The 27,024-nt window shown below is 41.7% G+C and overlaps 1 protein-coding gene across 9 annotated transcripts in view; it reads left to right on the top strand.

Moving 5' to 3' along the window:
* Nucleotides 1-27,024, top strand: part of ABCC5 (ATP binding cassette subfamily C member 5) — a 69,926-nt gene that overhangs the window by 21,160 nt on the left and 21,742 nt on the right. For 5 of the 9 annotated variants that reach the window (XR_009278080.1, XM_058843450.1, XM_058843449.1 and 2 more), the window contains 23 exons: nucleotides 1,101-1,248; nucleotides 1,747-1,895; nucleotides 2,464-2,571; nucleotides 4,361-4,711; nucleotides 6,192-6,263; nucleotides 6,395-6,519; nucleotides 7,125-7,197; nucleotides 7,734-7,937; nucleotides 8,600-8,743; nucleotides 10,473-10,578; nucleotides 11,259-11,443; nucleotides 11,914-12,060; nucleotides 12,394-12,523; nucleotides 13,066-13,219; nucleotides 13,334-13,462; nucleotides 13,812-13,998; nucleotides 14,978-15,067; nucleotides 17,297-17,486; nucleotides 18,208-18,367; nucleotides 18,798-18,876; nucleotides 19,471-19,584; nucleotides 20,635-20,799; nucleotides 21,478-21,561. Coding sequence is in view for 8 of the 9 variants with exons in the window: in XM_058843450.1 (XP_058699433.1) it covers nucleotides 1,101-1,248; nucleotides 1,747-1,895; nucleotides 2,464-2,571; nucleotides 4,361-4,711; nucleotides 6,192-6,263; nucleotides 6,395-6,519; nucleotides 7,125-7,197; nucleotides 7,734-7,937; nucleotides 8,600-8,743; nucleotides 10,473-10,578; nucleotides 11,259-11,443; nucleotides 11,914-12,060; nucleotides 12,394-12,523; nucleotides 13,066-13,219; nucleotides 13,334-13,462; nucleotides 13,812-13,998; nucleotides 14,978-15,067; nucleotides 17,297-17,486; nucleotides 18,208-18,367; nucleotides 18,798-18,876; nucleotides 19,471-19,584; nucleotides 20,635-20,799; nucleotides 21,478-21,561 (3,294 nt within the window). In the remaining variant the exon portion in view is untranslated. Of the gene's footprint in view, nucleotides 1-1,100; nucleotides 1,249-1,746; nucleotides 1,896-2,463; nucleotides 2,572-4,360; nucleotides 4,712-6,191; nucleotides 6,264-6,394; nucleotides 6,520-7,124; nucleotides 7,198-7,733; nucleotides 7,938-8,599; nucleotides 8,744-10,472; nucleotides 10,587-11,258; nucleotides 11,444-11,913; nucleotides 12,061-12,393; nucleotides 12,524-13,065; nucleotides 13,220-13,333; nucleotides 13,463-13,811; nucleotides 13,999-14,977; nucleotides 15,068-17,296; nucleotides 17,487-18,207; nucleotides 18,368-18,797; nucleotides 18,877-19,470; nucleotides 19,585-20,634; nucleotides 20,800-21,477; nucleotides 21,562-23,689; nucleotides 24,121-24,787; nucleotides 26,044-27,024 lie in introns of those variants that run through there. The other 4 variants (XM_058843454.1, XM_058843455.1, XM_058843456.1 and 1 more) reach the window with 4 other exon arrangements.

Genomic DNA, 27,024 nt, shown 5'->3' with positions numbered 1-27,024 from the left:
CTCAAAGTGACAAAATTAGGAAATGGAGATAAGAAAGCTGATAGATTTGGCTGAGACTAATATTCATAGTTAAACGAAACTGCAGAATATTCAGGTGTTCATGGTTGAGGCTGGAAAGACATGAGGCCTCCAGCTTGTGTATGGGAGCTCAGTGTTGCATAAGCAGTGTACTTGATTTCTTGACTCAACACAACATGTTGAAAAACACTACATCTGGTACAGCTTGTTCTTGATGAGGTACTTCTGCTGAGCTGTGAAATAGGCTAGTTCAAGCCACAATCTTCTTGCCTATAAGACTGCTGAAGATTTGTCACTGTATTCATAATACATGTTTCATAAAACCTAGAGGCTGAATACTGTGAGGTTCACTGTGGTCCAATTTATCTGGCCAGAAGTAATGATTATGTAGTGGGAATTGCATTTTAGAGAGGAATAAGGAGTGGAGTTTGAATGTGTTTTTCAGTTCTTTCCACCAGTCCTCCTTTATTGATGGGGGATTTCAAGAGAGTTTGCAGGTGTATGAAGAAAGGCAAGGAGCTAAAACTTCCTCAAGTAGTGTGTTGGGCTTAAATTTCAGACCAGGAATGGGATGAATGTAGGAGCAGCAAGTACTTTAGAACATGTCAAACAACTTTCTGTTTTTAGACTAGTTCAGTAAAAATGTTAAAAACTGTTTTATTACCTTCATAGCACTGGCATAGACTAGAAATTCATCTGGCTGGGAAAAGTCCTGATTTGCCTTACAGAATCAGGTTAAAAGGCTGGCTAAAGTGGGGGTCAGCTTTGTGTGTCTTTAGGTTAACTTCGTGCTTCAGAAACTAACTGAACTGGTACTATTCAATATTAGTAAAAGTGCACACCTTTATTCTCTCATTTTTGTTGAAATTTGCTCTCATGGGTCTGGTGCTTGGTGCAGATGGGGCAGGAGGAAATGAATGGTGTTTCCAGCCTGAGCTTTATGTTAGAGCAGCAGTTGCCTGGCCCTATCCCTGAATCCCATTTTCAGATTAAAAATTCATTTTCTCTGGTAATTAGGAATTGAATGTATTCGCTTTTTCTGAGTTGCCATTAATGTTTCATGGTGTTGTCTTTTGTTTCAGATGTTTGTGTCACGCCTCACAGCTTATTTCAGAAGAAAATGCGTAGCAACAACAGATGAACGTGTGCAAAAGATGAATGAAGTTCTTAATTACATTAAATTCATTAAAATGTATGCCTGGGTCAAACCGTTTTCTCAGAATGTTCAAAGTGAGTTCCCACAATCTGCAAATGTCTCCTTTGCTGCAGATGCCCCATTGCTTTGTAGCCTGGTGCATCCTGACTTAGTGCTGTAGGTGCTGCTGTACGAGCAGTGTAAGAACACTCTCATCCTTCAGGTTCCTCTGTGTTAAGCACAACGGGTTGGACAAACATACCAGCTTCTGAAATTTCACCTTCTTGTGTAATGATGTTTATGGCATGACACTAATCTTAAATTTTCAATTTTGTTCCTCTTTTATTATTTAATAAATGTGTGGGCTGCCCTATTTTGAAAAAAAAATCAAAAATCCCTATATTTGTGTGGTGATTACAGACCATTATTGTTTCCTCCTCTATAATTGCTTTCTTTGAGAGGGTTTATAATCTGATAAACACTTAAGTGTAGACTTGTGTCTCTTAGTGTTCATAGTGCTATGGTACTGTCTGTTGTGTGTATGTACCCCCTGAATCACAGTTCAAATGTGGTGCCCCTATTTGTATTTCCAGAAATTCGTGAGGAGGAACGCAAAATCTTGGAGCGTGCAGGCTACTTCCAGAGCATCACTGTGGGAGTGGCTCCCATCGTTGTTGTCATTGCCAGTGTGGTGACCTTTTCTGTCCACATGATCCTTGGCTATGACCTTACAGCAGCTCAGGTAAGCTGTTGGAAACATTCTTTATGCTTTTGCTTCTGTAGCTGTTCTGCTGAGCCATTTCTCGTGTGGCTGTGCTCATGTGGCCAGGCTGCATCGTCACTCACATAAGTGAACATCTCATAGCTGTGACAGCAGCAGGTGTAGTTTTCTATTTTGCACAAAAGGCTCTTGGTGCTCTTTTGTCCTTACCTTCCTCAGAACAGGTTTTGGGCTGAATGTAAATGATTCTTCCTGTTTGCTGTTTGGATGGGGCGTTGGGGATTACTGGATGTTTTTGTTTTGCAGTGTGCTTGGATGCAAAAAGCACAAATGTCTCAAAATAGGATTTGATTTTGTGCCTTCACTATAGGTTAATGCAGAATTTGCTGGTGGCTGCATTTGTTAGACCTACAAACAGAACAGGTCTGTCTTGGTCTGTTAAAAGCACTAGGGAAGGAGCTGGATGGTTGCTCTTGGACTGGGCCTTTTCTATGGTTTTGACTTGTTACTGTGCTATTTGAGCTTTTAGAAGGCTGGAGCTGTTACAATATTACATCCAATGTGATTATTTTTCTTGTCTTGTTTTTAGGCATTCACAGTGGTCACTGTCTTTAACTCAATGACTTTTGCTCTTAAAGTAACTCCATTCTCAGTGAAGTCTCTGTCTGAGGCATCTGTTTCCGTTGACAGATTTAAGGTAAGCAGTCATTTGGCCTCACAGTTTTCACTGTAAGAGTGGAGTGTTGTATGTGTTCAGTAGATGCAAAGGGAATGCTTGGAAGGTAATATGATTTTAATGACAGAGAAGTCATTTTTCTTTACACTTAACATTCCAGATTATTTGTTTTCTGCAAGAGATACAAATACAGTGAAGGAATATTGGCAATTTAAGAATAAAATAATACCAGTGTGAGAAGCAAAATAGTCTGATTCAATGATTTTATGATTTTGAAGTTGGCCACAGGAAGAGATAAGAGTGAAGGACTCAGTGGCTCACTGTATGATAATTTTTAACTCCATTTTAAGAATGTCTGTATGAAAAGACTGCAACATGTGTACAAGAAATCTTATGCTTTGCAAATAAAACCTTTTGAGAATATCAGGTGTTAGGTAAGCAGTTTGACAAAAAACAGTGGAGTTTTATCTGTGGTCACAGAACCCTGAGGTTTTGTATTTCCAGACCAGATTAAGTGACTGAAATTCCCCTATATCAGTAAAATGGAGCTGTGATCTGGCAAAAGAGATCTATGGCAGAAAATGTAAAACCCTGATAATGAACAATCTTATCTCACATCATTGGGTATTGGGTGAATACACTGTGTGTACTTTATGAACTCAGAGGGGAGACCTGTACTTTGTCTTGTCTCTTGAAGATAACAGTGTATTACACATTGTGGAAATTTCCAAACTGGAAAATAGCACTTTCCAAATAGAAACTTCGACAAGCATTGACTGATACATGGATTCTGTAAATGCATTCATGAAACAAACTTCTGTGTGAGAAAAACAGGATCTGTAGAGTGGTTTTGAGATTCCATTACTTCTGAGCAATTTTGCTTCATCTTCTGAGTCAGCTTAAAATCAGCTTTGCTTTAAATCCAAGTGCACTAAAGGGAAATTTCTGTGGGGGAAGAGAAGGAAAAGGAAATTGAATTATTTCCCAGTTTGGCTATAAATTGTGTAGGAAGTATAACATAAGGTGGGCATACTCTTACATCACAATAAAAATTTAATTGACTTTTTGTCTCTATAAATGAGTATGAGCTTTCTTATGAATGTGTGCTTCAGACATAGCAATTGTAAGAATAAATAAGGCTGGGAATTGTGAATTTTTAGTCACAAAAGACTACTTGGTTCAAAACAAATTGTGTAAGTGGCAAACATTTTATCTTGTAATTAATTTGTGTGAAAAATGTCTTCCTAATATGTTGATTGTAAATACTGATGGATGTGGTGGAAAACATGATACAGTTGACTTAATGGCTGACTTCTTCTTGCCAAGCAGCCTTAGATAGATCAGCTACACTTGTGCAAGATGGCTTTTTCACAGCAGAAAAGTTGATGGGTAAAGGCTCAAGTCAAAAGCCATTCTGTGTCCTTCCATAATGAGTTGGTGTGCAGGACAAGTCAGTCACTTTGTCTCAAGTGACTTCTCCAACCTGTGTGTTCTGCTCATGTGTTTTCAATCTGGAACATACAGAGCTGTGGTTGCAAACAGTGTCAAAGGAAGAAGCCCCTGTCATGTCACATCCAGAGTATTGCACTTCTGTGAAAGTCAAGTGTATCCAAGTGCTTCCACCACATCCAGGAATGCCCCAGCCACTTAGCAGACCTGGAGTTAGTTTACACTAATGAGCTACCTTTTGCTCTTCAGCTTCCTCCTACTATATAGCCTGATGTGTTTTGCTGCGTGAGTGTGCCGTAGGCTTGTCTCCCAGTCTTGATCAGGTGTCTCATCTTTACACCTCTCTCACAACTCCTATCAGAGTTTATTTCTAATGGAAGAGGTTCATATGATAAAGAAAAAACCAGCCAATCCTCACACCGCGATAGAGGTGAAAAATGCTACCTTGGCTTGGGACTTCTCCCACGCCAGCGTCCAGAGCTCACCAAAGTTGACCCCCAAAGTGAAAAAAGACAAGAAAGTCACCAAGAGCAAGAAAGAGAAAATGAAGCTACAGAATGAGGGACAGCAAGCTGTGCTGGCAGAACAGAGGGGCCATCTTCTAGTGGACAGTGATGACCATCACAGCCCCGAAGAGGAGCACAAAATCATCCACCTGGTTAACCTTCGGCTTCAGAGGACTCTGTACAACATTGACTTGGAGATAGAAAAGGTAAGAAGTAAAAGGAGGAAATCTGAGCTTTTAAAAGGCCTCATTTTAGTTGCCCCCTGGAACAGAGAGCTGTGTGCTGTTTCATTTTGTATGAAATGGAGCATATTGCTTTTGTGCACTCCTGTAATATCCATGGCAACTGCAGTATCCAGGATGCCGTGTCTGATCTTGCTGTAAACAGCTGTGCCATTTTAGCAGCTAGATCTTTGCAAATAGCCTGTGAAACAAGGGCAGGCTGTATAGCTTTCACATCCAGCTGAGGGGTTTGCAGCTCCTAGGACAGTGTGTGAGCCACTGAGCTCAGAGAATCTGCAGGGCACCAGCTGCCAGGTACTGGTGAACAGTGTGTTCCTGCAGTGGTTTGATAATTTTGCAGAGTTTCAGTTGTATCCTGGGTGAACGTTTTAGGTGATTAGGTGTTCCAATGGATATAACAGTGCTTTTCATTGAAAAATGTGCAATTTTTGTCCTTGAGATTTTTTGTACAGTAGGATGCAGGTTTTCAATAATTGTAGAAACATTTGGAGCTATTGCTCCAAGATGGGTAAAAGCATGTACGATGTCAAAGAAAAAGCATTGAACTTAATAGGTGACATTATCTACAAATACAAGAGCTTTGCAGTTTGGCATTTGGATGTTGAAATAATGAGATCCATTTATTTATGAAAATATTAATAGTTAAATTGTCTTATGTAGTTCTGAAAATAGAGGGAGAGTTTAAACTATTTTAAACAGTAAAAATACCTATATTTTAAACTCTGGGGGAGAAAGCATATAGCTTTAAAAATTGCCTCAAAAAAGAGTATGATTGCTTGCAAACGTAAAGGCTGGTTTTGTCTTAAGTATACTATCAAGATAAGGCCAGCAATGTGTTGTTCCACAAGTGTCTATATACCTTTTTTGTTCACTTTAAATTTTTTACAAAAGGAATAAAAATAGTTTTGATAAATTAATTGCTTAATGTGGGTATTAATCCACCCATTCTCTTGCAGAAAAATTATTCAAAATGACTGAATTCTTGTATTTTCTTGGTACATGTTCTTTAGAAAATTGGATCGAAGTGGCAAGGGGTTTTACTGGACCCACATATGCTAAATTCTCTTTTCTTTCAGACTTTTCCTCTATATCTTTCCTTACTACTCTCAAAAGCATCTTGATGCATTCTGTTCAGCCAGGCCTTTGCGCTTTTGGTTTCTTGATCCTCCTAGCCTGTATCCCTCGTAAGAAGGAAGCTGATCTTCAAATATCTTTATTTTTACCTGTAGAATTGATTTCAATTATATTTCACTGTGGGATTGTATTCACTGTATACAAATTGAGCATTAAAATGCTGAATCTTACTTTTTTATTTTTTCTTATGTCATTTTAGAGCTGTCATTCATATCCAACTGTCCTTTCAGAGATACTAAAGGTAGTCTGAATTCTGAAAGGGGTGAAGAATGCAAGAAATGAGTACCATAATTATTTCCTTTCTGTGCAGGGAAAACTTGTTGGAATTTGTGGCAGTGTGGGGAGTGGAAAAACTTCACTCATCTCAGCAATTTTAGGGCAGGTGAGAAATCCTGTTTTGAGTACTTCTGCTTTTCTCTTTCCCATCTCCTATTTCACTTTTTTGTATTCTGTAGAATGAAGTCTATTGTAAACATGGGGCAGGATAATCTCACAGCTGGTGTGTAATTCCAGATGACCCTGTTGGAGGGGAGCATTGCTGTAAGTGGGACGTTTGCGTACGTGGCCCAGCAGGCCTGGATTCTCAATGCCACTCTCCGGGACAACATCCTTTTTGGCAAGGAATATGATGAAGAAAGGTTTGTCAGACTGCTTGCTGATTTTCATGTAAGCGTAGTAATTATTGGCCCAAGCTTGGGAAAAATTTAATGCAGAGTTCACAGAAGATAAAGCCTCTATGTCCTTGTGGAGTCTGTCTCTAAGTCTCCTCTAAGTCCCATTTAGGATCCTGCCTCTTGCATGTGGCCCTGTGGCTGGTGGCTGTCATTGTGTCTGTCACTGCTCTTTGCAGTGAGGCTGGGCCTCATCCTGTGGACCTCTGGTTAAAACCAGCAGCTGCTGTGAGCAGCACTAAAAAGCACTATTTGCTCTTGCTGTCCTAGCCTTGCCCTCTTCAAACACAACATCTGCTGTACTGACATCTTCCATGGCCCCCTTCCAGTGGGGGACTTTTCTGTGGCCCTTAGCCAGCTATCCCTGAAAACAAATTGTCTCTATCCTCACAATGCTTCTGAAGTACGTGATTAATTATTACCCTCAGTTTTCTCCTGAGAATTCAAGGCAGATGATTTGTTTTAGGCTGCTGGAATATCTGCTGTTAGTGTAGAAAATGATGATATATACTCTACTAGCTAAATAATTGTGGGGAAAATTAGTGTTAACTATTTATCTACTTGTTCTTTAGATACAATACTGTGCTGAATGGTTGCTGTCTAAGGCCTGACCTGGCCATCCTTCCAAATGGGGACCTGACAGAGGTGTGTTTTGCTTGAACTAAACTAATTAATAGATGGAGAAAAGAGTTTTGGTTTGGCAGGGTAAACTGGAGTTGAGGGTATATCAGTCTGGGCTGCATATGAGCCAAGCTGTTGAATGCACTCTCTTGAGCTGAGTTTAATGGGCCCTAGACTATTAAGAGTTGTACCCTGTTTTTCACTCAGATGTTGACTGTTTGGGAATTTTTTATTGTGTTGTAAATTTAGCTGCCTTAACAGGACCTAATTGAACTTGATTTAAAATAGTTAAGAAAAACAATGGCTATGTTAATTCATAAAAGGTAAAATAAGCAGAGAAAGTGCTGCCAGATTTCAAGCATATTAACCTTGAGTTTGAATGTATAACACATGTCACAAAGTAAACACTTAAATTTGAATATGTATGTGTATTAATATAAGATGTTATGGGGGAGTAGGTAATTTATATAAAAATTAGTATTATGGTCTGTTTTATTCTATGGTCATCTATGTTGCATGGTGCTGAAGAAATAAAATAATGTGTGTGTGTCTCTGTGCAGATTGGTGAACGAGGGGCTAACCTGAGTGGGGGACAGCGTCAGAGAATCAGTCTGGCTCGAGCCCTGTACAGTGACAGGGACATTTACATCCTTGATGACCCCCTTAGTGCCTTAGATGCTCATGTTGGAAATCACATTTTTAACAGTGCAATAAGGAAGCACCTGAAGTCAAAGACTGTCCTTTTCATCACACATCAGCTTCAGGTACTGAATCTCCCATACTTTCTTGGACCTTCTTGAAATGGTTTGTTAATCAGTTGCCTTCATACTGGAAATTTCTGTGCCCTGACCTGTGGCAGGACAACCCTGTCTGTCTATAGAATGTCTTGTTTACATTTATAAACTAGGTTTGAAAATATGCACTGAACACAATTCAATTATTTTATACCAGTGTTGCTTGGTGTCTGATTGGGACTGGTAACACTTGTCTAAAGAAAACTTACCAGAGAGCTAAATACCTTGTTCAAAAATATTTTTGTTAACTTACTGTAAAGCTATTTCGTCGCAGCAGAAAACAGTTATATTTGGTGTCAGTCAGTCAGAATTGATGTACCTGAGATTTTTTTGCTGTCTTCTGTACATAGAAATATTAGTGCTTAGTCTATCAGTATTTGCAGTGTTAAAGTATCCTGACTCATGTCTTCCCGAAGAGATTGGTTTTGATAGGACACAAAAACATTTTATTTGTACAGTATGAGTAATCATGGTGCTCTGGTCTGAGGAAGACCTCTGAAAATCAGCTGTCTGTTATGTGGGAATAGGTGTGCTGTGTACCAGGGTCTACAAGCTGCTGAGAAGGGTTGTGTGGGAGTGTTTGGTTATTGAACATCGTGATAGAGACTTGTTCTTACTGCCACTTTCTCCAGTATCTTGTTGACTGTGATGAAGTGATCTTCATGAAAGAAGGCTGCGTTACCGAGCGAGGCAGTCACGAGGAACTGATGAATTTAAATGGGGATTATGCAACTATTTTTAATAGCCTACAGCTGGGAGAAACACCACATATTGAGGTACTTGTTTATTTTAAAGTGCTCCGAATCTTGACTATTCTGAGGTGAACCAAGTGATGTTGTTGGAAACCTGGAAAATGGCTTCACGTGTTTTCATGTGTTGATCTGACCAGTAGATTTCCTATAGAAGAATCTGTGCTTCACTAGCACTTTGTCACAGTTTGCTTTTAGGGAACGTGTGCTAGAGAGGACTCTGCCAATGAGCTTGTGAGTTAATCATGAAAATATTGTAGTGTCTCCCCTGGTGATGCTCAGAGCAGGAGGTTTGTCTCTCTTACTGTACACTCCACACCTTAATTTACTTCTGAATTAGCAGAGATCTTCAACAACCTTTGTCTGAAAAAATTACTGGCTTGTTACTACTTTTCCAGTGGAGTGTGACTGAGGCACAGCAGCTGTGACAACTTATCAAAAGTTAGATGGAACAGTATTTTGGAAGCATAACTGAAATGTGTGTTTTGGGGGAATTTATGAAAAAAAATGTTTTTGCCTTGACACTAATTCTGTTATCAAAAAAGTCTGTAAATGCAAACTTGAATATGTGCTCTAACATTTCAGTTGGTGCAAAAATTGTAAATCTAGAAAATAACAAGAGCTATTCAGTACAACAACATCTAAATTTTCAGCAATTTAATTTTTCCCACCCTTCTGCTTTCTTTCCTGAAGTTAATCTCTGGAATAAGGATCCTTGCATTTTGTTTTATAATAACTTACTTGTCTAAATTCTGACTGTATTTCCTCTTAGAAAAGATTAGAAGTAGCTGAGCAGTTTATTTTTTAAGAGATGAGAGGCTCCTTACTCACAAGACATTTAAAACATTTCTGAGATGGAAGCATTTTAAGAATATATCAATATATTGAAGCAGCTTGGTGACACATTCTCCTTGGAGATGTTTGTGAAAGAAGCAAAAGGATATAATGCATTACTCTGCACATCCTTTGAGGCATGAAGATGATAGTTCTGCCATTTTAAGACTAATATAATGATAGTGAACAAGAGATTCTCCAGTCCTCATGCTTGACTGACCTTCAGTGTCGCTGTAGACATTAGCTCATGGAAGGGACCATTAAATTGCATTCCCTATAGGATAAGAATAAATGGATGATCAGTTGGATTCTGTGGTTTGACTTTGTGTAAAGTGTGGGAAGGCAGCCCTGAACATGATGTGTTAGGGGTTTCAATCCATGTAGGCTGACTCTGAACATGCAGTAACTCCCAGTTAGGGGAAGATGGCTGGATTTAGAACAGTGCTTGTGTGTGCACTTTAGTGTTTGGATATTGGATTTCTGGAAGATGAAGTTAACCTGACTTTTCTTAAGAAAGCTCTCATGAAATGTCTGTAAGTGCTAGAGTGCTTGGGGAAAAAAAGCCTCTTTAAAAAATAGTGAGTTATTTTTACAAGGGGTAGGGAGATTACATCTTTCTTGCAATAGTATGGATATCATTCCTCTGCCATGTACACTCATAATTTCACTGATTCTGGAAATTAACCTTGTACTCTGCCTGTATAGGTTGGTAATAGTTCAGAGTAGTAGAGGAGGAGAGTTTAATCCACCAGAGTTGGCAATCATCTATAATAACTGTGAAGTTAATATCCTGCGTGACTTGAATGCTGAGCTATTGAAAGCTTTTGTCCTTAAGAGGCAGATTAATAAAAGTTTGTATTTACATATGAAAATGTCAAAGCCAATTACTCCCAGTATGTTTAGTGTCACTGTTTTCCTGCAGATTAATATCAAGAAGAACACAAACAATTCACTGAAAAGGCCCCAGGATAAAAGTACCAAAACAGGGTCTGTGAAGAAGGAGAAAGTTGTAAAGAAGGAAGAGGAGGGTAACTATGTAATCAAATTTCTGGCTGTCATTATTTTGTACTTCAATAAGCTCAAAACATTATATACTTCAAAGTATATTGTTAATGTACCTTTCAGGTTTTGGAATCTGTCTCAATCCTAATCACTTAGTGTGGTTGATAGGACACAGGCAGTGGGCAAAGAACATTCATTAATTCATTAAATATAGACACCTGTACAATGTTTTTAAGTTCAATCAGGCTCCTGTTGCTCAGATGCCATCAGCACAAAGGAGCTGGTACTGCCTTGTCTCCCACACCACCTCTCCCTCCTGTCCTAGGAGGGCAATGTGTACACTTGGCACTGGGCAGGACATGGCATTTATGGATGAAGGGAAGAGCTGACCTCTGCAGTTCTGTTTCATGTTACCTTTGAGCTTGATGGTTTAAAAAGCAATAGTGAGGCTGATCCTAGCCTAACATTGAAGTTTGTGCTGATAAGGCTTTTTCAGTTGTACCAGGACTTAAATGATTCTGCAGGAGAAATGTGACTTTTTGAAAAAACTGTTTGAACCACTGAGTTCTAAGCATGAAGTAAAGTGTGTTTCTGAAAGTACTCTGCACAGTTTGAAAGACTAACTTTGTGTGTTCACAAATTTATAGGAGTTTAATGGAAGAGCTTTCTTTTCCTTACTCCCTTTTAATACTCTGTTCTTTCACAGGTCAGTTGGTCCAGCTGGAGGAGAAAGGCAAAGGCTCTGTTCCCTGGTCTGTTTATGGTGTCTACATTCAGGCAGCTGGAGGCCCCTTTGCATTCCTCATCATCATGGCACTGTTTGTGCTGAATGTGGGCAGCACAGCTTTTAGCAACTGGTGGCTGAGTTTCTGGATCAAGCAAGGCAGTGGAGTAAGTTAAATAGTTTTTCTACTCTTGTGTCTAATGGGCTGGGGGTTTGCTCTGCTAGACAAATCCTAAGCAGTCTTGTGAGACCAAATGGTGCTTCCTAATTTAAATAAGTTGTAAGGCTGCCCAGGAGGTGGTCTCACTAGGGAGTTCATCTCCAGAAATAAGAGAGATTCAGTAATAGGAAAGATAATAATGTGTATGGTTTAATGCTGCCCTCTTGTTCCGTTTCTTGATTAGTCTAAGAAAAAGAAGTGAAAATACGAAAGGGGCCAGCAAGCTAATTTTAGTGTTGTTTTTTGTTTAAACGTGATTATTATACCTAACAGGATAATTTTTGTTAAAATATGGCTTTGAGTTCAAATATCAAATATAATGAGAGAAGACACAAGGCAGTTAAATTCTATGACATGTAATGCATACATGCTTCATTCTTGTCTTAACCAACCTCTGAAACCTTGAATTTTCTGCAGAACACCTCTGTGACTTTGGGAAATGAGACTGTCATAAGCAACAGCATGAAAGATAACCCTCACATGCATTACTATGCTGGCATCTATGCACTGTCTATGGCAGTTATGTTGATTCTGAAAGCTGTTCGTGGTGTGGTCTTTGTAAAGGTATGTGCCAGTGCTGGCGGTTGTCTCCCCCTCCTCCTACTTCTGCACATTGCTGTCACTGTGCTTCTTTTGGTCATCTCCCAAGAGAAACTCTTGGACCAGAGTCAGTCATGTTATGTAAGGTTTCTGTAGCCAGCTCTTGAGGCTGCACCATGTTTGTGCTAAACTTCTGCCCAAATTAATAGCTTCCTCCATTGGTTGGAAGCACAGAATGCAGTAAAAAATCTCTTATGGCTGGAGAGAGAAATGAAGTAGAATATTTGGGTGCCAGAGGAGAAGCAGTGGCAAGAATATAACTTCTTTATAACCCTGCAATGTTTTCTGCATTATCAGGGAACTCTCAGAGCATCCTCAAGGCTCCATGACGAGCTCTTCCGACGGATTCTGCGTAGTCCCATGAAGTTCTTTGACACTACACCCACTGGGAGGATCCTCAACAGATTTTCCAAAGACATGGATGAAGGTATCCCTCACTGTGTGCCCTGTAAATACCATATTCAGACCTCTCAGTGAACTCCTGAATACTCTCCAGTTTGTTGCTGTTGGGATGATTGTACCCTATGTCTGTTGCCAAAAGTGCACTTGCAAAAAACAAAGCAGGAATTGGGATATACCTGGGTTATGATTCTAGAAGGCAGCTGGTAGCTCAGGTCTGATCATTCACTTACGAAGGAGGAAGTGTGCTGCTGCTGTTGTACCTCCAGGCTGCACATGGGCTCTCAGCAGTTAATGCAGGAGCGACTTGAAGCATTAGAGTGAAGCTGATGTGCAGCAGAGGTGGTAATTAGGTCAGGGTACCATCAGTGCTATTTCTGCAAATGGGAGTAATTAGATGGCCAGCAACTCAGAAGGCAAAAACATCCCAATGAAAATGTACATTTTTAATTTGAATAAAGTAAGAGAAATCACTGTCTTTGTTACTGATGTACAGCTGTACTGAGTTGATTTCTATAGGGTATTTTGGTTTTCTGTACTCAAGATCTTCTTTTCCTTCCATTTCACCAGTTGACGTTCGTCTGCCGTTTCAAGCAGAAATGTTCATCCAGAACGTCATCCTTGTGTTCTTCTGTGTGGGGGTGATTTCGGGGGTGTTCCCCTGGTTCCTGGTGGCAGTGGGGCCCCTCATTGTCCTGTTCACAGTTCTGCATGTTGTGTCTAGGTAAGTGCACCAGCTGCTTTGACTGAAAGTACAGATACTTTCACCTTCAAGTACAGCATAGTGGTTGGCATGTGGTGGTTCTGCATGAAACTCAAAGTGCTTCTTTCCTTGCAGAGTCTTTATTCGAGAGCTCAAACGTTTGGACAACATCACACAGTCTCCATTCTTGTCTCACATTACATCTAGCATCCAGGGTCTTTCCACAATCCATGCCTACCACAAAGGACAGGAATTTCTGCACAGGTCAGTCCAGATACCTATCTGGGAATGGTGGAGCACAAAGCTGAATGCAGCAGCTTCTGGGATGCTGAAGGATTTATTACTGGGGTCTTAGGAATCATTGGTTCTATGACTGAAAGTTACTTTTCTGGGAAAAACAATTGGGAGAACAGAAGGAAGGGTAAGGGAAAACTGGGAAGATCATTGGTGAGGGAAGTTTTCAAACCCTGCCATCATGTTTTGGTTTGAAACTTGGTCAGTGGTGAGTCTTCCCACCCTGAATTCTGATACTGAAACAGGGGTTTAAATAGGTCTGATGTTTGTAGAACATCAGGCTCATGGTGTCTGCTAACCTTTGCTGTGTTTGTTTCAGGTACCAGGAGCTGCTGGACGACAACCAGGCCCCGTTTTACCTGTTCAGCTGCGCAATGCGCTGGCTGGCTGTGCGCCTGGACATTATCAGCATTGCTCTGATCACAACCACTGGCCTTATGATTGTCCTGATGCATGGCCAGATCCCTCCTGCCTATGCTGGGCTGGCTATCTCATACGCTGTGCAGGTGAGTGTCACCACATACTGTAATACTTAATGTCTCTTTTCATGTAGATGATATTTTTTTTATGTAGATGATATTTATGATACTTCTGATACCATAATTTTGAGCAAACAGCATCCAGCGCTGGCTCAGAGGAATTGCAGGGTTCTGAGCGCTCGTCTTGGGCTGCTGTTTGGCCTCTTCTGCCTCCTTGTGGCGCCGAGGTGAAATTAAAGCGCTTAGACACCTCATACTTAAAGCTATTGCTCTTGGGAAACGTTTCTAAAGCTGCCGGTTTCTCAAGGGATTCATGGGTTGTGGTGATTTTAAAATGAACTATTTAATTAACTTGCTTTGAATGCTTTAGTTGTATCATGCCCAATGTCAAGAGTATCAAATATCATAGAATTCTTTAGGTTGGAAAACACCAGTAAGGTCACTGAGTCCAGCTATTACCTCAGCAATGCCAAACTCACCACTAAACCATGTCCCCAAGTGCCACATCTACACAACTTTTTAAATACCTCCAGGGATGGCGACTCCACCACTCCCCTGGGCAGCCTGTGTCACTGCTTGGCAAGAAATGTTCCTAACATCCAATCTAAACCTCCTCTGGCACAACTTGAAGTTGTTTCCTCTTGTCCTATTGCTTGCTAAGTGGGACAAGAGAACAAACCCCAACTGGCTACACCCTCCTTTCAGGGAGTTGTAGAGAGTGATAAGATCCCCGAGTGTACTCTTGTCCTGGCTGAGTTCCCCTACCTCCCCCAGCTGCTACTCACAGGACTCCAGACCCTTCCCCAGCTCTGTTGCCCTTCCCTGGACATGCTCCAGCACCTCAATATCTCTGTTGTAGTGAGGGGCCCAAAACTAAATACAGGGTTTAAGGTGTGACCTCACCAGTCCTGAGTACAGTCACTGCCCTGATCCTGCTGGCCACATTAATCTCTTAATTCAATAACTAGTCACAGCTCTAAAAATATGTTTTCTTTCACCCCTTCAGTTAACAGGGTTATTCCAGTTTACAGTCAGACTGGCTTCAGAGACAGAAGCTCGTTTCACCTCAGTGGAGAGGATTGATCACTATATCAAGGTAGGACTGTAATGCATTCAACTGCCTGTTGTGAAATTTTGTGTTGCTTGTTATGTTGCTGGCCTCAGCCATAGTCTGCCTTAGTACAGAATATATGTTCCTAATCTTGGAAAGGCACTAAAGCCTGTGCTGTAATACTGCAGAGTGAGTTTGTTTTGTGAAGCACATGTATCAGCACAAGGGGGCTGAATGGCCCCAGAGCTGGTAGATAATTAAACCTAGAAGCATTGCTGGGTTTAGGTAAGGCTATTGGAAGTTTGCTGACACAGTAAAGAATGGAGAGTGTGAAAGGGGTAACTTGGGGATTCAACACATTATTTTACAGCAAAATGATGGTGTTCTGGCATCCTTCATTTCAAACCTAATGGAATTCCTTCATTTAAGCACAGATAACTGTTACTTTATCTACAAGTAATTCCACTTCATCCTAATAAGCCTGCTTTTCCACAGCTGCCTTACGTAACACATTTCTATATTTCTTGAAATGCTCTTACTGTAAACATGAGAAATGTGCTCAGCTGAACATGATAAATGTGCCAGGCTAAATGCTTAGCAAGCTACTCTGATTATCTGTAACCCTTTCTTTGTAACTGGGATTTGTGTGTGCAGAGCTGGGCATAGGTCAATGGGGAAAGTGTAGCCAGGAGAAAGCCTCCTACTGGGTCTGCTGTGTGAGGTGAAAGGCTTTTCCATTTAATGTTCCCAGTGAACCTCAGAGGAAGATAGATATATGTATTTGGTAAATCTGGGCTATTTAGTAGTTGATCTTTGTAGCTTTTTTTAAAGCCTATGGATTTAATCCATGACCTGAAAAACAGAGAAGAAAAAAAAACCCCAAACCTCTCCCCTCCCCCAGTTAAATAAATCCTCTGGAGGCATCTAAGTAGAAAATTTCTGCATATGGAGGACTTGGTGACCACACAAGTTGACAACTGTGCCAAATATTGTATCTCTCACTGGGCTGAGATGAGTTTATCACAGTTAAGCCCTTAGTGGGAAAACCTACAGTTGTAGGCTGTTGTTTGGGCCTTTTTGAAAGATATATTTTTCATTCTATATCACTATTAAGCAATATTATGTGCGATTTTTAAAAAATTTTGATCTCTAGACAGCCATTTATGAAACTGTAGAACTAGTTTGAAGCTGAAGTGAGGGTAGGTGGCCAGTGAAACACCATTCAGGTCCTGTGTTTTACCAAGGCCCAGGCTTGGCTTTTTTCAGTGGGGGCTCAAGATTGCTGTTTTGAGTACCAAGCTCAAAGAACTGGAGCACTATCATAGCAGAGGGCTGTTTTTTCTCTCAAACCCCGGTGTACAATTAATCTGTCTCTAACTAGGTGTTGCAGATGTCCACAACTGAAATCCTTGTGGAATCTCTCAATGGTCAGTGTAGGAAATGAGTGTCTCTAGAGGGCAATTTATTACCTGTTCCAAGTATTTATATTAGAATGAGAAAAATAGCACTTCAGAAATGCTGTTTTATAGCATTTGTAGAGATCTCCCTTTGTAGAGACTGTAAAGGAGTTGTCATGGCTTGTTCAGTTACATGAGGTGAATCCCATGACAAGATTGCTGCCATTCTTTGAGGGTGCTTGTGCCAAATATGGGAAAGTGACCTTGACTTCACTCTAAACATGCTATAGAGCCTTGTGTTTGGCTTTCAGAGGTTCTGCTTTTCTGTTTAATCTGTGAACTGCCCAACAAGGGGTGGAGTGAAATAGCAAAAGTGAGCAGGCTCGAAGAGACTCAGTGTTTCAGTAGGACAGGGTAACATGAGGAGGAGAAGGAAAAGGATGGCATTTACTATGTTACTTGGACAATCCCTTCTGTGTCAAAACCAACAGTAGTGACCCTGGCATGGCATAGCAAATGAGGCATAGAAATGCAGCAGATTTTGCATCCAGTCTTTGGGAATGCCATGAAACTCAATAGGATTGTGCTAATAAATAATAGGCCTAAAATACATTTTGAATTGCATTGATGAAAACTATTCTTGTATAGAAGGACTGATGTCATTACTGAGGCAACAGGAGGGGAATTAACAGTGCGGTCAGTGTAATACAGCAAACTTCTGGACCACTGGGCCCACATCCAGCCAAACAGCTCATCATGAAACTGATATAAATTATCTGGGCTGAGTCTGCAGGGAAGACTGCTGAAAGCTGCAGCTGATAATTTTCCTTTGGTGCTTTGGTTACTGGAAACTGAACTTTTGTATTTTTGTTAAAAGACACTTTCTCTAGAAGCTCCTGCTCGAATTAAGAATAAAACTCCTCCTCTGGACTGGCCACAGGAAGGTGAAGTTGTTTTTGAAAATGCAGAGATGCGGTACCGAGAGAACCTCCCTCTAGTACTTAAAAAAGTGTCCTTTACCATCAAACCGAAGGAAAAGATTGGCATTGTGGGGAGGACAGGCTCAGGTAAGGAAAAACACTAAGCAGAGTTAAATTATTACTTCCATAGAATAGATTTGGGCATTCATATTGGTTCTCATCTGTCTTTGAGTAAGTTGATGGCACAGGAGGGGTTGAGCACTCTTGTCAGTGGAGGTTTCTATTCATGTCTGTACATAAGCAAGATCCCTGTAAAGAGCAGTGAAAACAAGTTTCCATTTAAAGCAGAGGGATAATATCCTGCTATGCTTGAAACAGTATGTTGATCATATTTAACTCCCCAAACCACTGACCAGCACAAATTGGTGCCTACAATGTGCTCGTTGCAGCTTGTCTGACTCTCTTGCAAGATTCTGTACTGATGCTGCAGCCAGGTTTGGCTCTGAGCCATCTCAGAATTCTGTAATTTGAGGAATCCAAACCCCTGTTTCTGAGACTTAAATCAACCTCAAAATGAGTTTCTAAATAGGTGATTTATTGTTGTATTGGGTTTTTGTGTCAGGGTTTTGGCAGTGGGGTTGGGGCAGCACTCCAGGGAGGGCTGCTTTGAGGAGAAGTTAGGAGCTGCCCTCACAATTGCTCAGCAGTTTAAATGCTGAACTTCAGAACTTAGCAGAACATTGCTTGCCAGGATTTTTTGGTATTTAAAAACTTCTTAGATGTGGACAGATTTTAAAATGCTTTCTCATCTGAAAGCTGTTACAATTCTGTAGAAACACCAGTCTTCTTTTTCCTGTCTCATTTTTAGGGAAATCTTCCCTTGGAATGGCACTCTTTCGTCTTGTTGAACTGTCTGGAGGCTGCATTAAAATTGATGGAGTGAAAATAAATGATATTGGCTTGGCAGATCTTCGGAGCAAACTCTCCATAATCCCTCAGGAACCTGTGCTTTTCAGTGGCACTGTGAGGTTAGTGAGAGCATAAGAAGGCAAGAAGGGACAGAGCAATCTTCCAACTTATACCTGAAATGCAATAGGTGCCCAGAGATGGTAGCTCTCAGGCATCCTAGCTTCTGTTCTGGTTTTGAAACAAAAAAAAAACCAAAACACAGGTGAATGATTTTAGCTGGCCTTGTGCGGCACTGGGTTTGATCATCCTGTATGTAAGCCTTGCTTCCTTTTAGATGTGGTTGAAGTTTCAGTATCTTTGTCTTCCATCTCTACTCTTGTTTTATGGCTCTTCTAACCTCAGTGTGCTGGGAACATCTGATTTCCTTGGCAAGGAAGCTGTTAGTGGAAAGCCAGATGGAAATCACCTGTATGGATGAATTAGCACACTGCTGGTTTTCCATTCAGTGCTGAGTTAAAATTCTGCTTTTTTTTTTGCTTCCCCTTCCAGATCAAACTTGGATCCTTTCAATCAGTACAGTGAGGAACAAATCTGGGCTGCTTTGGAAAGGACTCACATGAAGGAGTGTGTAAGTATTATGTGCCCTGGGAGATGCCTGTTTGCATGTGACTTCCAAAGCAACATAATCTGTTAGAAGCTGCTTTAGAGGTCTTTACCTAAGCTTTTTCTCTGCATTTTCCCTCTTGTTCTCTATGCTTTATCTGACTTTTTTTTTTTCTTTTTTCCCATGATTTATCAGACTGATATTTTTGGTTTTTTAGGAACATGCCATATTCTGTGGTTTTTTTTTTTTGTATATAGCATAGCAGTTCTGCTTCATCACAGGAATTCTTAGGGTGTTAAAACATTTCAAGGGATATTTTTCTGTATGAGCCTTTGATGTGCATTCTGCATTTCTGTTTGTGACTATACATGTCACATATGCAAATTTATGTTGAACTTAAAACCTCTTCAAGGCCCTCTGCATCAAGTCTTGCTGCCATCGCATTTCCAATTCTTCTTCTTTTAAGTCAGGTGGCAGGTATGGAACATTGGCTGCAGGAATCCCTACAGGGACTGGGTTCACTCTCTCCTCCTGGTGACAAAGACTGTCAGGAAATGTTTGTGTTTATATGATTTTGTGCAGTGGTCTTAAGATTTTTGCCTCTTCTTTCCCACGCAGGTTGCACAGCTGCCTATGAAACTTGATTCAGAAGTGATGGAAAATGGGGAGAACTTTTCTGTTGGAGAGAGACAGTTACTGTGCATAGCTAGAGCTCTGCTGCGTCGCTGCAAGGTGAGCACAGCAGGGAGGAAAATAGCTGGAGATACCAAAATTATAGGATTGAACAAGCCTTTTTTGTGCTGGATTCTTTCTGTCAGAGGAATCACACCAATGATTATTGCAACCCAGACAGAGGTGTAAGGTTATAACAACTAGGAAGGTGTTTGTAGCCAGCTCCTGTCATTTCCTGCCGTTGAAAAGGCATTGCTTGCAAGTGCTAACAATAGTGTGTCAGACTGGCCTAATCATGTATTCAGTGTCCTGCTACTGGGGAGCATCAGATTCTTCCCTTCTTCCACCTTGTTGTGAATATCAGCCAAGTGTTTTCCTTCTACATGGTGCTCCACTAAAACGTGGGCTCCAAGTGGAATTTGGGACCATGCTATGCTAGCCAAGTGAAAGATTTTGCATGCATGGAAAACAAACAATAATTACAGTAAGAAGGGACTTCTGGATTGAGATTGACCAGAATTCTGGTTTTAACAACCTTTTTTTCTGAAATGTGACATATCATAATATTTTAAAGTTCACTTTGCATGTTTTTGAAATCAGACTGCTCAGCAGAAGTTACTGCTGTCTCTGCAGTACCTGCACAAAGCACGTCCAATTCAGCTTTGACAAGAAATCACTCCAAATCAGTTAGGTCTGAGGGGAAGAGATTTCTTATCCAGCATAAGAAAGCCATTAAGCCTGGTCAGTATTGACTTGTTCCAGGAGGAATGTCACCACCAGGGATATGTCAAATTAGTTTACTGGTAAAATTTGTATTTGACATTCACCTATTGAATATAAAATTGAAGGTAGTAGAAACTTGAGGCCCAGGTCATAACCCACATGTAGCTGTGACCATAAAATGTAAATGTCATCCATAGGCTTTGTTGAAAGCAATTATATAAAGAAAACTGAAAGGATACTTGTAAAACCTGTGTGCCCAGAACTTTGTAAGGATTGCCAGTTGTGACAATGCTTGGAAGTGGCCATTCTGCCTACTTTATGTATTTTTATATTCAGGGAGGGAAGGTGTGACCATGGGTAACAGCCAGGATTCTGTGCTGCTTTCAGATATTGATCCTGGATGAAGCAACAGCTGCTATGGACACGGAGACTGACTTACTGATCCAGGAGACCATCAGAGAGGCGTTTGCAGACTGCACTATGTTAACGATTGCTCATCGCCTGCACACGGTCCTGGGCTGTGATCGGATCATGGTGCTAACACAGGGACAGGTGAGCAGGGAGGCGTCTCTGCCTCTGGTCTGGTGATGCCATGTGTGCAGACTGAACTGAGGGAACAGCTGCACTACAGGCTAGAAGATCCTGTGTTCATTCATATCCTTGGTAATTATGCTCCAACAGAATCAGTTGCTGGCTGTGGCAAGATCAATGACAAAAATTTTTTTCACACCAAGAAAGTACCATAGAATAACAGTCTGTCTTTAAAAATCTTTTTGAGACTTCTTTGTAGGTTAATTCTAAGATGGATAATAGCATAAACATCTCTGCTGGGGCTCTGTGGCAGTTTCCCATTACTTTCATAAAGCTCTGTGCCATCAAGGACACCTATGACAGATACTTTACCTATTTTTCAGGCTTCCATTTGGGAGCCATAAACAGTTAAATGCAAGAACACTGGGCAAGACTCTTAAAGGTAGAGAAGGCAAAAGCCCATAGCATCTGCCTCTGCCAGAACCAGAGGTTGCTTCCTGTTGCGCTAGTTCCAGTTTATGAGCCAGTTTGAAGCATTCCAGGTTCAGTATCCATAAATGCAGGTACTTTCACTGCCTGGTGTCTCATCTAAAGATGACTGCTATGTTTTCTGTTCTTTACCATCACAAGTCCAAGGGGTGGGAGTCAATTCTCTGCTGAATTTTACTGACATATTTTACTTGCCTTGTTTGATTTCAGGTAGTGGAATTCGACACCCCGACTGCCCTTCTGGCCAACGAGAACTCGCGCTTCTATGCTATGTTTGCTGCTGCAGAGAACAAGGTTGCTGTCAAGGGCTGAAATTCAGGGCAAAGTCACTTTAATTTTGGAGAGCTACGCTCCCTGCCTGTGGCAGGCCAGCTCTTCCTCCTCCTCGCAGATTATTGCCTTTTCATCTTTTAATTTTTAGCACAATGTGTCAAGTCAGAGAGTTTTTAAAACCATGTCAGAAGAACTCTTCATGTTTTTATTATTGTATTTATTCCATATTACTAATTTTTTGTTATTAAATGCACTCTACAAATGGCTCAGGGAGCCATAGTTATAAATGTATCAGAGGCCTATAATGAAGCTTTATACATGTAGCTATATCTATACATAATTCTGTATATAGCCTATATTTACAGTGGAAATGTAAGCTGTTTATTTTATATTAAAATAAGCACTGTATTAATAACAGTGCATATTCTTTTCTATCATTTTTGTACAGTTTATGGTACCAGAGATCTGGCTTTATCGGACTGTATCAGACAACGTTTTGTCTTTTACAGTTCGTCTTTTCCTAGTGCCGGATTTTCTGCGTGTCTGAGTGGAAGTGAAGCTTTGCAATAGTGTCCTTTATTGTCACATCTTTGTCTAGCGCAGCAGAGAAGAGCTCTGTGGTGTAACTATTGCATTGTAATTTATCAAAGCTATTTGGGGCATTGCTGATGTTCACCACGGCAGGGGCTGCTGCTTCCCGTGATGCTTTTCCAAAACAGGGTTTTTAGTGATCTGAGTGGAAAACCACTCCTGGGTCACATTAAAGCCTTGTATTTTCTCAGTGTCCTGACACAGTATTTCTTACTGTATCAGCAGAGTTTATTTTAATGCAAGCAAGCCCAAGCTCTTCCTGCTTCGCTGATCTAACACAACCAAAATCTTACTGTTTGTAGAATGATCTGTAACAAATTAATCATAAGGTTCAAATCATACCCTGTATGCTGGCAGGAAAGCCTTTTCAGAATTGCTTCAGCTGACTGACTCTTTACCTTGAAGCTGCTAACACTCCTCAGAGATTTAGGTTGGCTTTCACTGGCATGGGTACCACTAACTCTTTGTTCTGCTCACTTATACTAAGATTAATCAACATTGATATTTCCTGTTTCTTTCTTGCACACTTGTTAAGGAAGCAGTCCTCGACCCCACATCTTCTGGAACCTTAAAGGGGTTCCTGTTGATCAGGATGTAACACTGGTGTAGGACATGGTTTTCTTACTGTAAATGACCTACCTCAGGTTACTGGGTCCTGCGTAGTGCGTTGCCATGATCACTGTACACCATCCCTGTTTTTTGGGACCTGTGGCCCGGGGGGACACAGTCGCTCCTGTGATAACCGTGACTTATTGAATGGTCAGCGTTGCATGTCTTTGTCAACTTGGACATTTTGTAGCCTTAGCATGTTTGCAAAATGTCTCATTGAGGCAGAAATCTGAAAAGTAAATAAAACTATTTTGGGTTTTGTAAATTTTATTGGCGTAAGTGGTTTGTTTTGGGCACATAAAGAACTTTGCACCTTTTTGAGCCTTTAGGAACAAGTTTCCAGGTTTTTTTTTTTCCTCTTCTTATGCACCTCAGTCTGATCTTTCATTCTTCAGAGTAAAGGTGTTTCTTTAAAAGTGTAGTGAGTGATTTTTGTGCCCTCCAGCATGGGGGTAGCTTGCAATACGTGTATGTTGAGTAGTACGGGAGTAATAATTTATAGTCCAAGTATTCAAGCCAAGTAGAAGGGCTGAGGTCAGGTGGAAGACCTTCCTAGGCTCAGATTTTCCATTTTCTTTACCTGAAAGCACTACTGTTTATAGAGGGACATGACTGCAAAGTCATAGAAAGAAGCATTTCTACCTAGTAGTACCACAGGCAGATTGTGGTATTAACAGAGCTTGCACTGTAACTTGAATAAAAAGCATTGTTGTGATTGTTCTTAACTCTTGTCCAAAACAAGAATTAACGGGCACAGACTTTACCCTGCTCCCAGGCCTAGAGTTTACCCCATGGACTTTCAGTATTTCCGTTGAAGGAAATGAGCTAATGTACCTGGTTCTGCATGCTGCAGGGTCAGTGTGTGGCTTCACTTCGCAGCTAAGGCTGAGCTAATGGCAGTCTGGGAAAAAGGGGAGCCATCCTGATCTTATCCTCCTTCTTCTTCCAGGCTGGGACTTCCTCTTCCCTTCCCGATGCCAGCAGTGGCTCTTGTGTGGTCCAGTTCAGAAAGCTAACTTGCAGAAAGCAGGAATGCTGTACAAAGGAGGAGACAGGAAGGCACCACCCACAGGAAGGGAGGTGAAGTGGGGCTGCTCTTTTCAGTAGGTTCTGGCTGTAACAGTAGCATAGGTGTGAGAGGGAACGGCTCAGCATTCACTGCCCCAAACTGCTGCTTCCCAGTTACACTCTCCTAAAGAGCTGAATCCTTATTGCAGCTTTGGTCACCTGAAACAGCTCAGCAAGGTGTTAAGGGTCTGTGATGGAGCAGGTGAACAGTCATCTGTGAACAGCAGGGATTATCTCAAACATTTGTTAAACCTTGGCTGCAGCACTGTTACTTTGGAATTAAAGATGGAGACTGACAGAAGGAAACGTTCTTTCTGTTGTGATCACTTATGTGCTTCATTTGGCACTTGTCTCACAGGTGTACTGAAGTATTGCTGCTCACAGGGGTAGCTGTAATTTTTTTACTGGCTTTCATCCTGAACCACAGGAGCAAGCAGAGGCCTGGCCAAAGGCCCTGTCACTGAAGTGGAAGGAAAGAACATTAATATATATAAATGGGACTGAAATATCTTTATCTTTGGAGCATTCTGAAAGAGGTTGATAATGATGATTAGAATGTTCAGGAGTTGGATTCTGCTTTAGAATTTATAGTGTGATATCCAGAGAAGACTTCATCCTATGAGGAATAGAATAAGATACTAGGATTGGGATAGAGACTTTCCTTAAAGAGATCCTACCCAAAATAGCATGGGAGATAGCACATGCTTCTGTTCTGGTTTAATATCAGCTGGCAACTAAGCTCCACACAGTCCTGTGGGATGGGTGAGAGAATTGAAAGGGTAGAAGCTAGAAAACTTGAGAGTTGAGACCAAGACAGTTGAATAGGGAAAGCAGAAACCACACAAGCAAAGCAAAACAAAGTATTAATTTCCCATTGCCCATGGGCAGCTATCTCCAGGAAAGCAGAGGTCCATTGTGTGTAATGGTGATTTGGGAAAACAAACACCATCATTCTGAATGTTCCCTCCTTCCTCTCCAGCTTTTATAATGCCATATGGTCTGGAATATCTCTATGGTCAGCTGTCTCTGCTGTGTCTACTCCCATCTCCTTGAGCACCCTCAGCCTCCCTGCTGGTCAGGTGGGGAGCAGAAATGTCCTTGGCTCTGTGCAAGCCCTGCTCAGCAACAGCTATAAAACATCTCTGAATTATCAATGCTGTTTTCGGTACCAACCCCAAACACAGCTTGATACCAGCTACTGTGAAGAAAATTCACTCTATCCCAGCCAAAACCAGCACATTTTACAGCAAAGGCTGTGGCTCAAGACCAGCAGGTGTGTAAGATGAGAGAGATTTGCCTGGGATAACTGGTTACTGTATTGTTCTCTGGAATTTCCATTACGTCAGTTTTGCTTATTCTGTCCAAACACAGTGAGTGCAGTGAGCCTGATTCATTATCAAAAGCTTAGAGCCTCTTCAAGAGAATGTGTTTCTGCTCATCTCATCTGTCTGATGAGTGGACACACTACACTTGCTTGGGACTTCAACCAAAGCACAGGTAGGATTCTTCTAAAATTACTCTGCAGTTAACATGCAGTTAGATTGGTGTAATCAGAGCCTAACGTTGTCCTGGCTGACGACATTTCACCTTCTCTGTGGTGAAGGTGTGCAGGGTCAGATCCTGGGGTTGCTGGGGCTGTGCTTTGCCCATCACCTGTAGATGAAAGCCAGGTCAAACAGGCTTAGTGCATCACTGGAAACAAAACCGGAGGAAGCTGAATTTTTTCAAGAGGCAACTGGTGTGAGTGAGAGGAGGTGTCAGAAGGATAAAAGCAAGACATTTGACTTATTAAAAGGAGACATGGACAGCAAAAATGGCAGGACAAAATGTTTTTCTTAGTTACAAGGGGGTTTATTGCAAAGGCAAAATTTATTTTTGAAGGTGGTTCAAAGGAACACTGAGAAAGTGTGGAGCGCTGTACGCAGCAACCAAAGAGCCTGAGTGCTATCTCGTTAATTTTTACTGCAACAGTAGCATGTGTTTTACTATATATAAGTGATTACACAAAGGTTTTCTTTAGCTTCAGGTCGGTGGAGGGTGATACTGTGATTTGTTTAACCCTTGGTTGAGCATGTAACCACAGCCACAATTTGCTGAGGCCGCAATTTGTGCCTCTGGTGTGGCGATACAGCGGAAACTGAGCTGGAATTTGGTGCAGATGCAGCAGTTGTTAGTGTAAGGTTTGGGAGGCTTTTAGAATGTACCACTATGGATTCATTAAACCCACAACCATGTGAGAAATGTTCCTGTCTTGTCCAAAATATGTGCCTTGGAGCCTCATCAGGCAGTGAGGTAGGCAAAGCATAACAGTGAAAATTAGAGTGAAAATAACTTACAGAAGTGTCATTACACGGGGCAGAGACCGTGCTTCTCTTTGCCTGGGGGGAGTGCAAATCACAGTTACTTGCACACATCATCTTCCTTCCAGCTTGCTGACTCCTGCTGTTGCCATGCAGAGAAACAAGTGCTTGTACAAAGCTGATAATTTTGTGGTTTCTGTCCTTCCCCATTTAGGAAGGTAGCAGTAGAGGGTGTGTGATTGATTGCCTCGACTTCTGGGGAAAAGTACATTATGTATGAGCTGGGCTCTGGGGCCAGTTTGCAGTGAGAGCTGGAGGCAGGAAACTACTGGCAACCCAGCTGAGAGAGAAGGGATTAAAAAACCGGGTGTGTATGGGGTGCAGGGAGGCTGTGTAGGGTTAGCTGTGAGCTCCATGTGGGTGTGTGACCCGGAGGAGTGAGGAAGCCAAACTATGTACCGGTGGGATGAGGGTGCAAGAATCAGCTCTGCTGGAAGCCGTGGGGTGGAGGGTTTGGGGCTGCTTGTGGTGGAGCTGGGGCGGGGAACGGTGAGAGACATTCAGGCGGTGCGCTAGGAACAGCGCTGGCTGTGAGGGGACACGAGTGATCCGAGCGGGGCATTGTGGCCATGCCAATGGTCGTCCCCAGAGCAGGAGAGGTAGGATCGGTGTGTCCGGACCAGGCACCGGGGCTGGCCTATGGGGAGTAGAGGGAAGCTCTGCGTGGGCCGGTAAAAGCTGCCCTGTGAAACGGGCACGGCTGGACGGAGCCGCCGGCGCTCAGAGCGGCACGCGCGGATACCCACGCCCGTGAGTGAGGAAATGAACGAACGGACGAGCAAAATGCACGAGTGAACGCTGCTCTCCTGGGAATGCTGCCCCTGTCCGGGACCGTCCCCGGTGCCCGCCTTGTCCC

Source organism: Poecile atricapillus, chromosome 8 (assembly GCF_030490865.1).
Source record: "Poecile atricapillus isolate bPoeAtr1 chromosome 8, bPoeAtr1.hap1, whole genome shotgun sequence".
NCBI lineage: Eukaryota > Metazoa > Chordata > Aves > Passeriformes > Paridae > Poecile > Poecile atricapillus.
The sequence above is the reverse complement of the archived record's forward strand: the minus strand, read 5'-3'. Positions and strand labels throughout refer to the sequence as shown.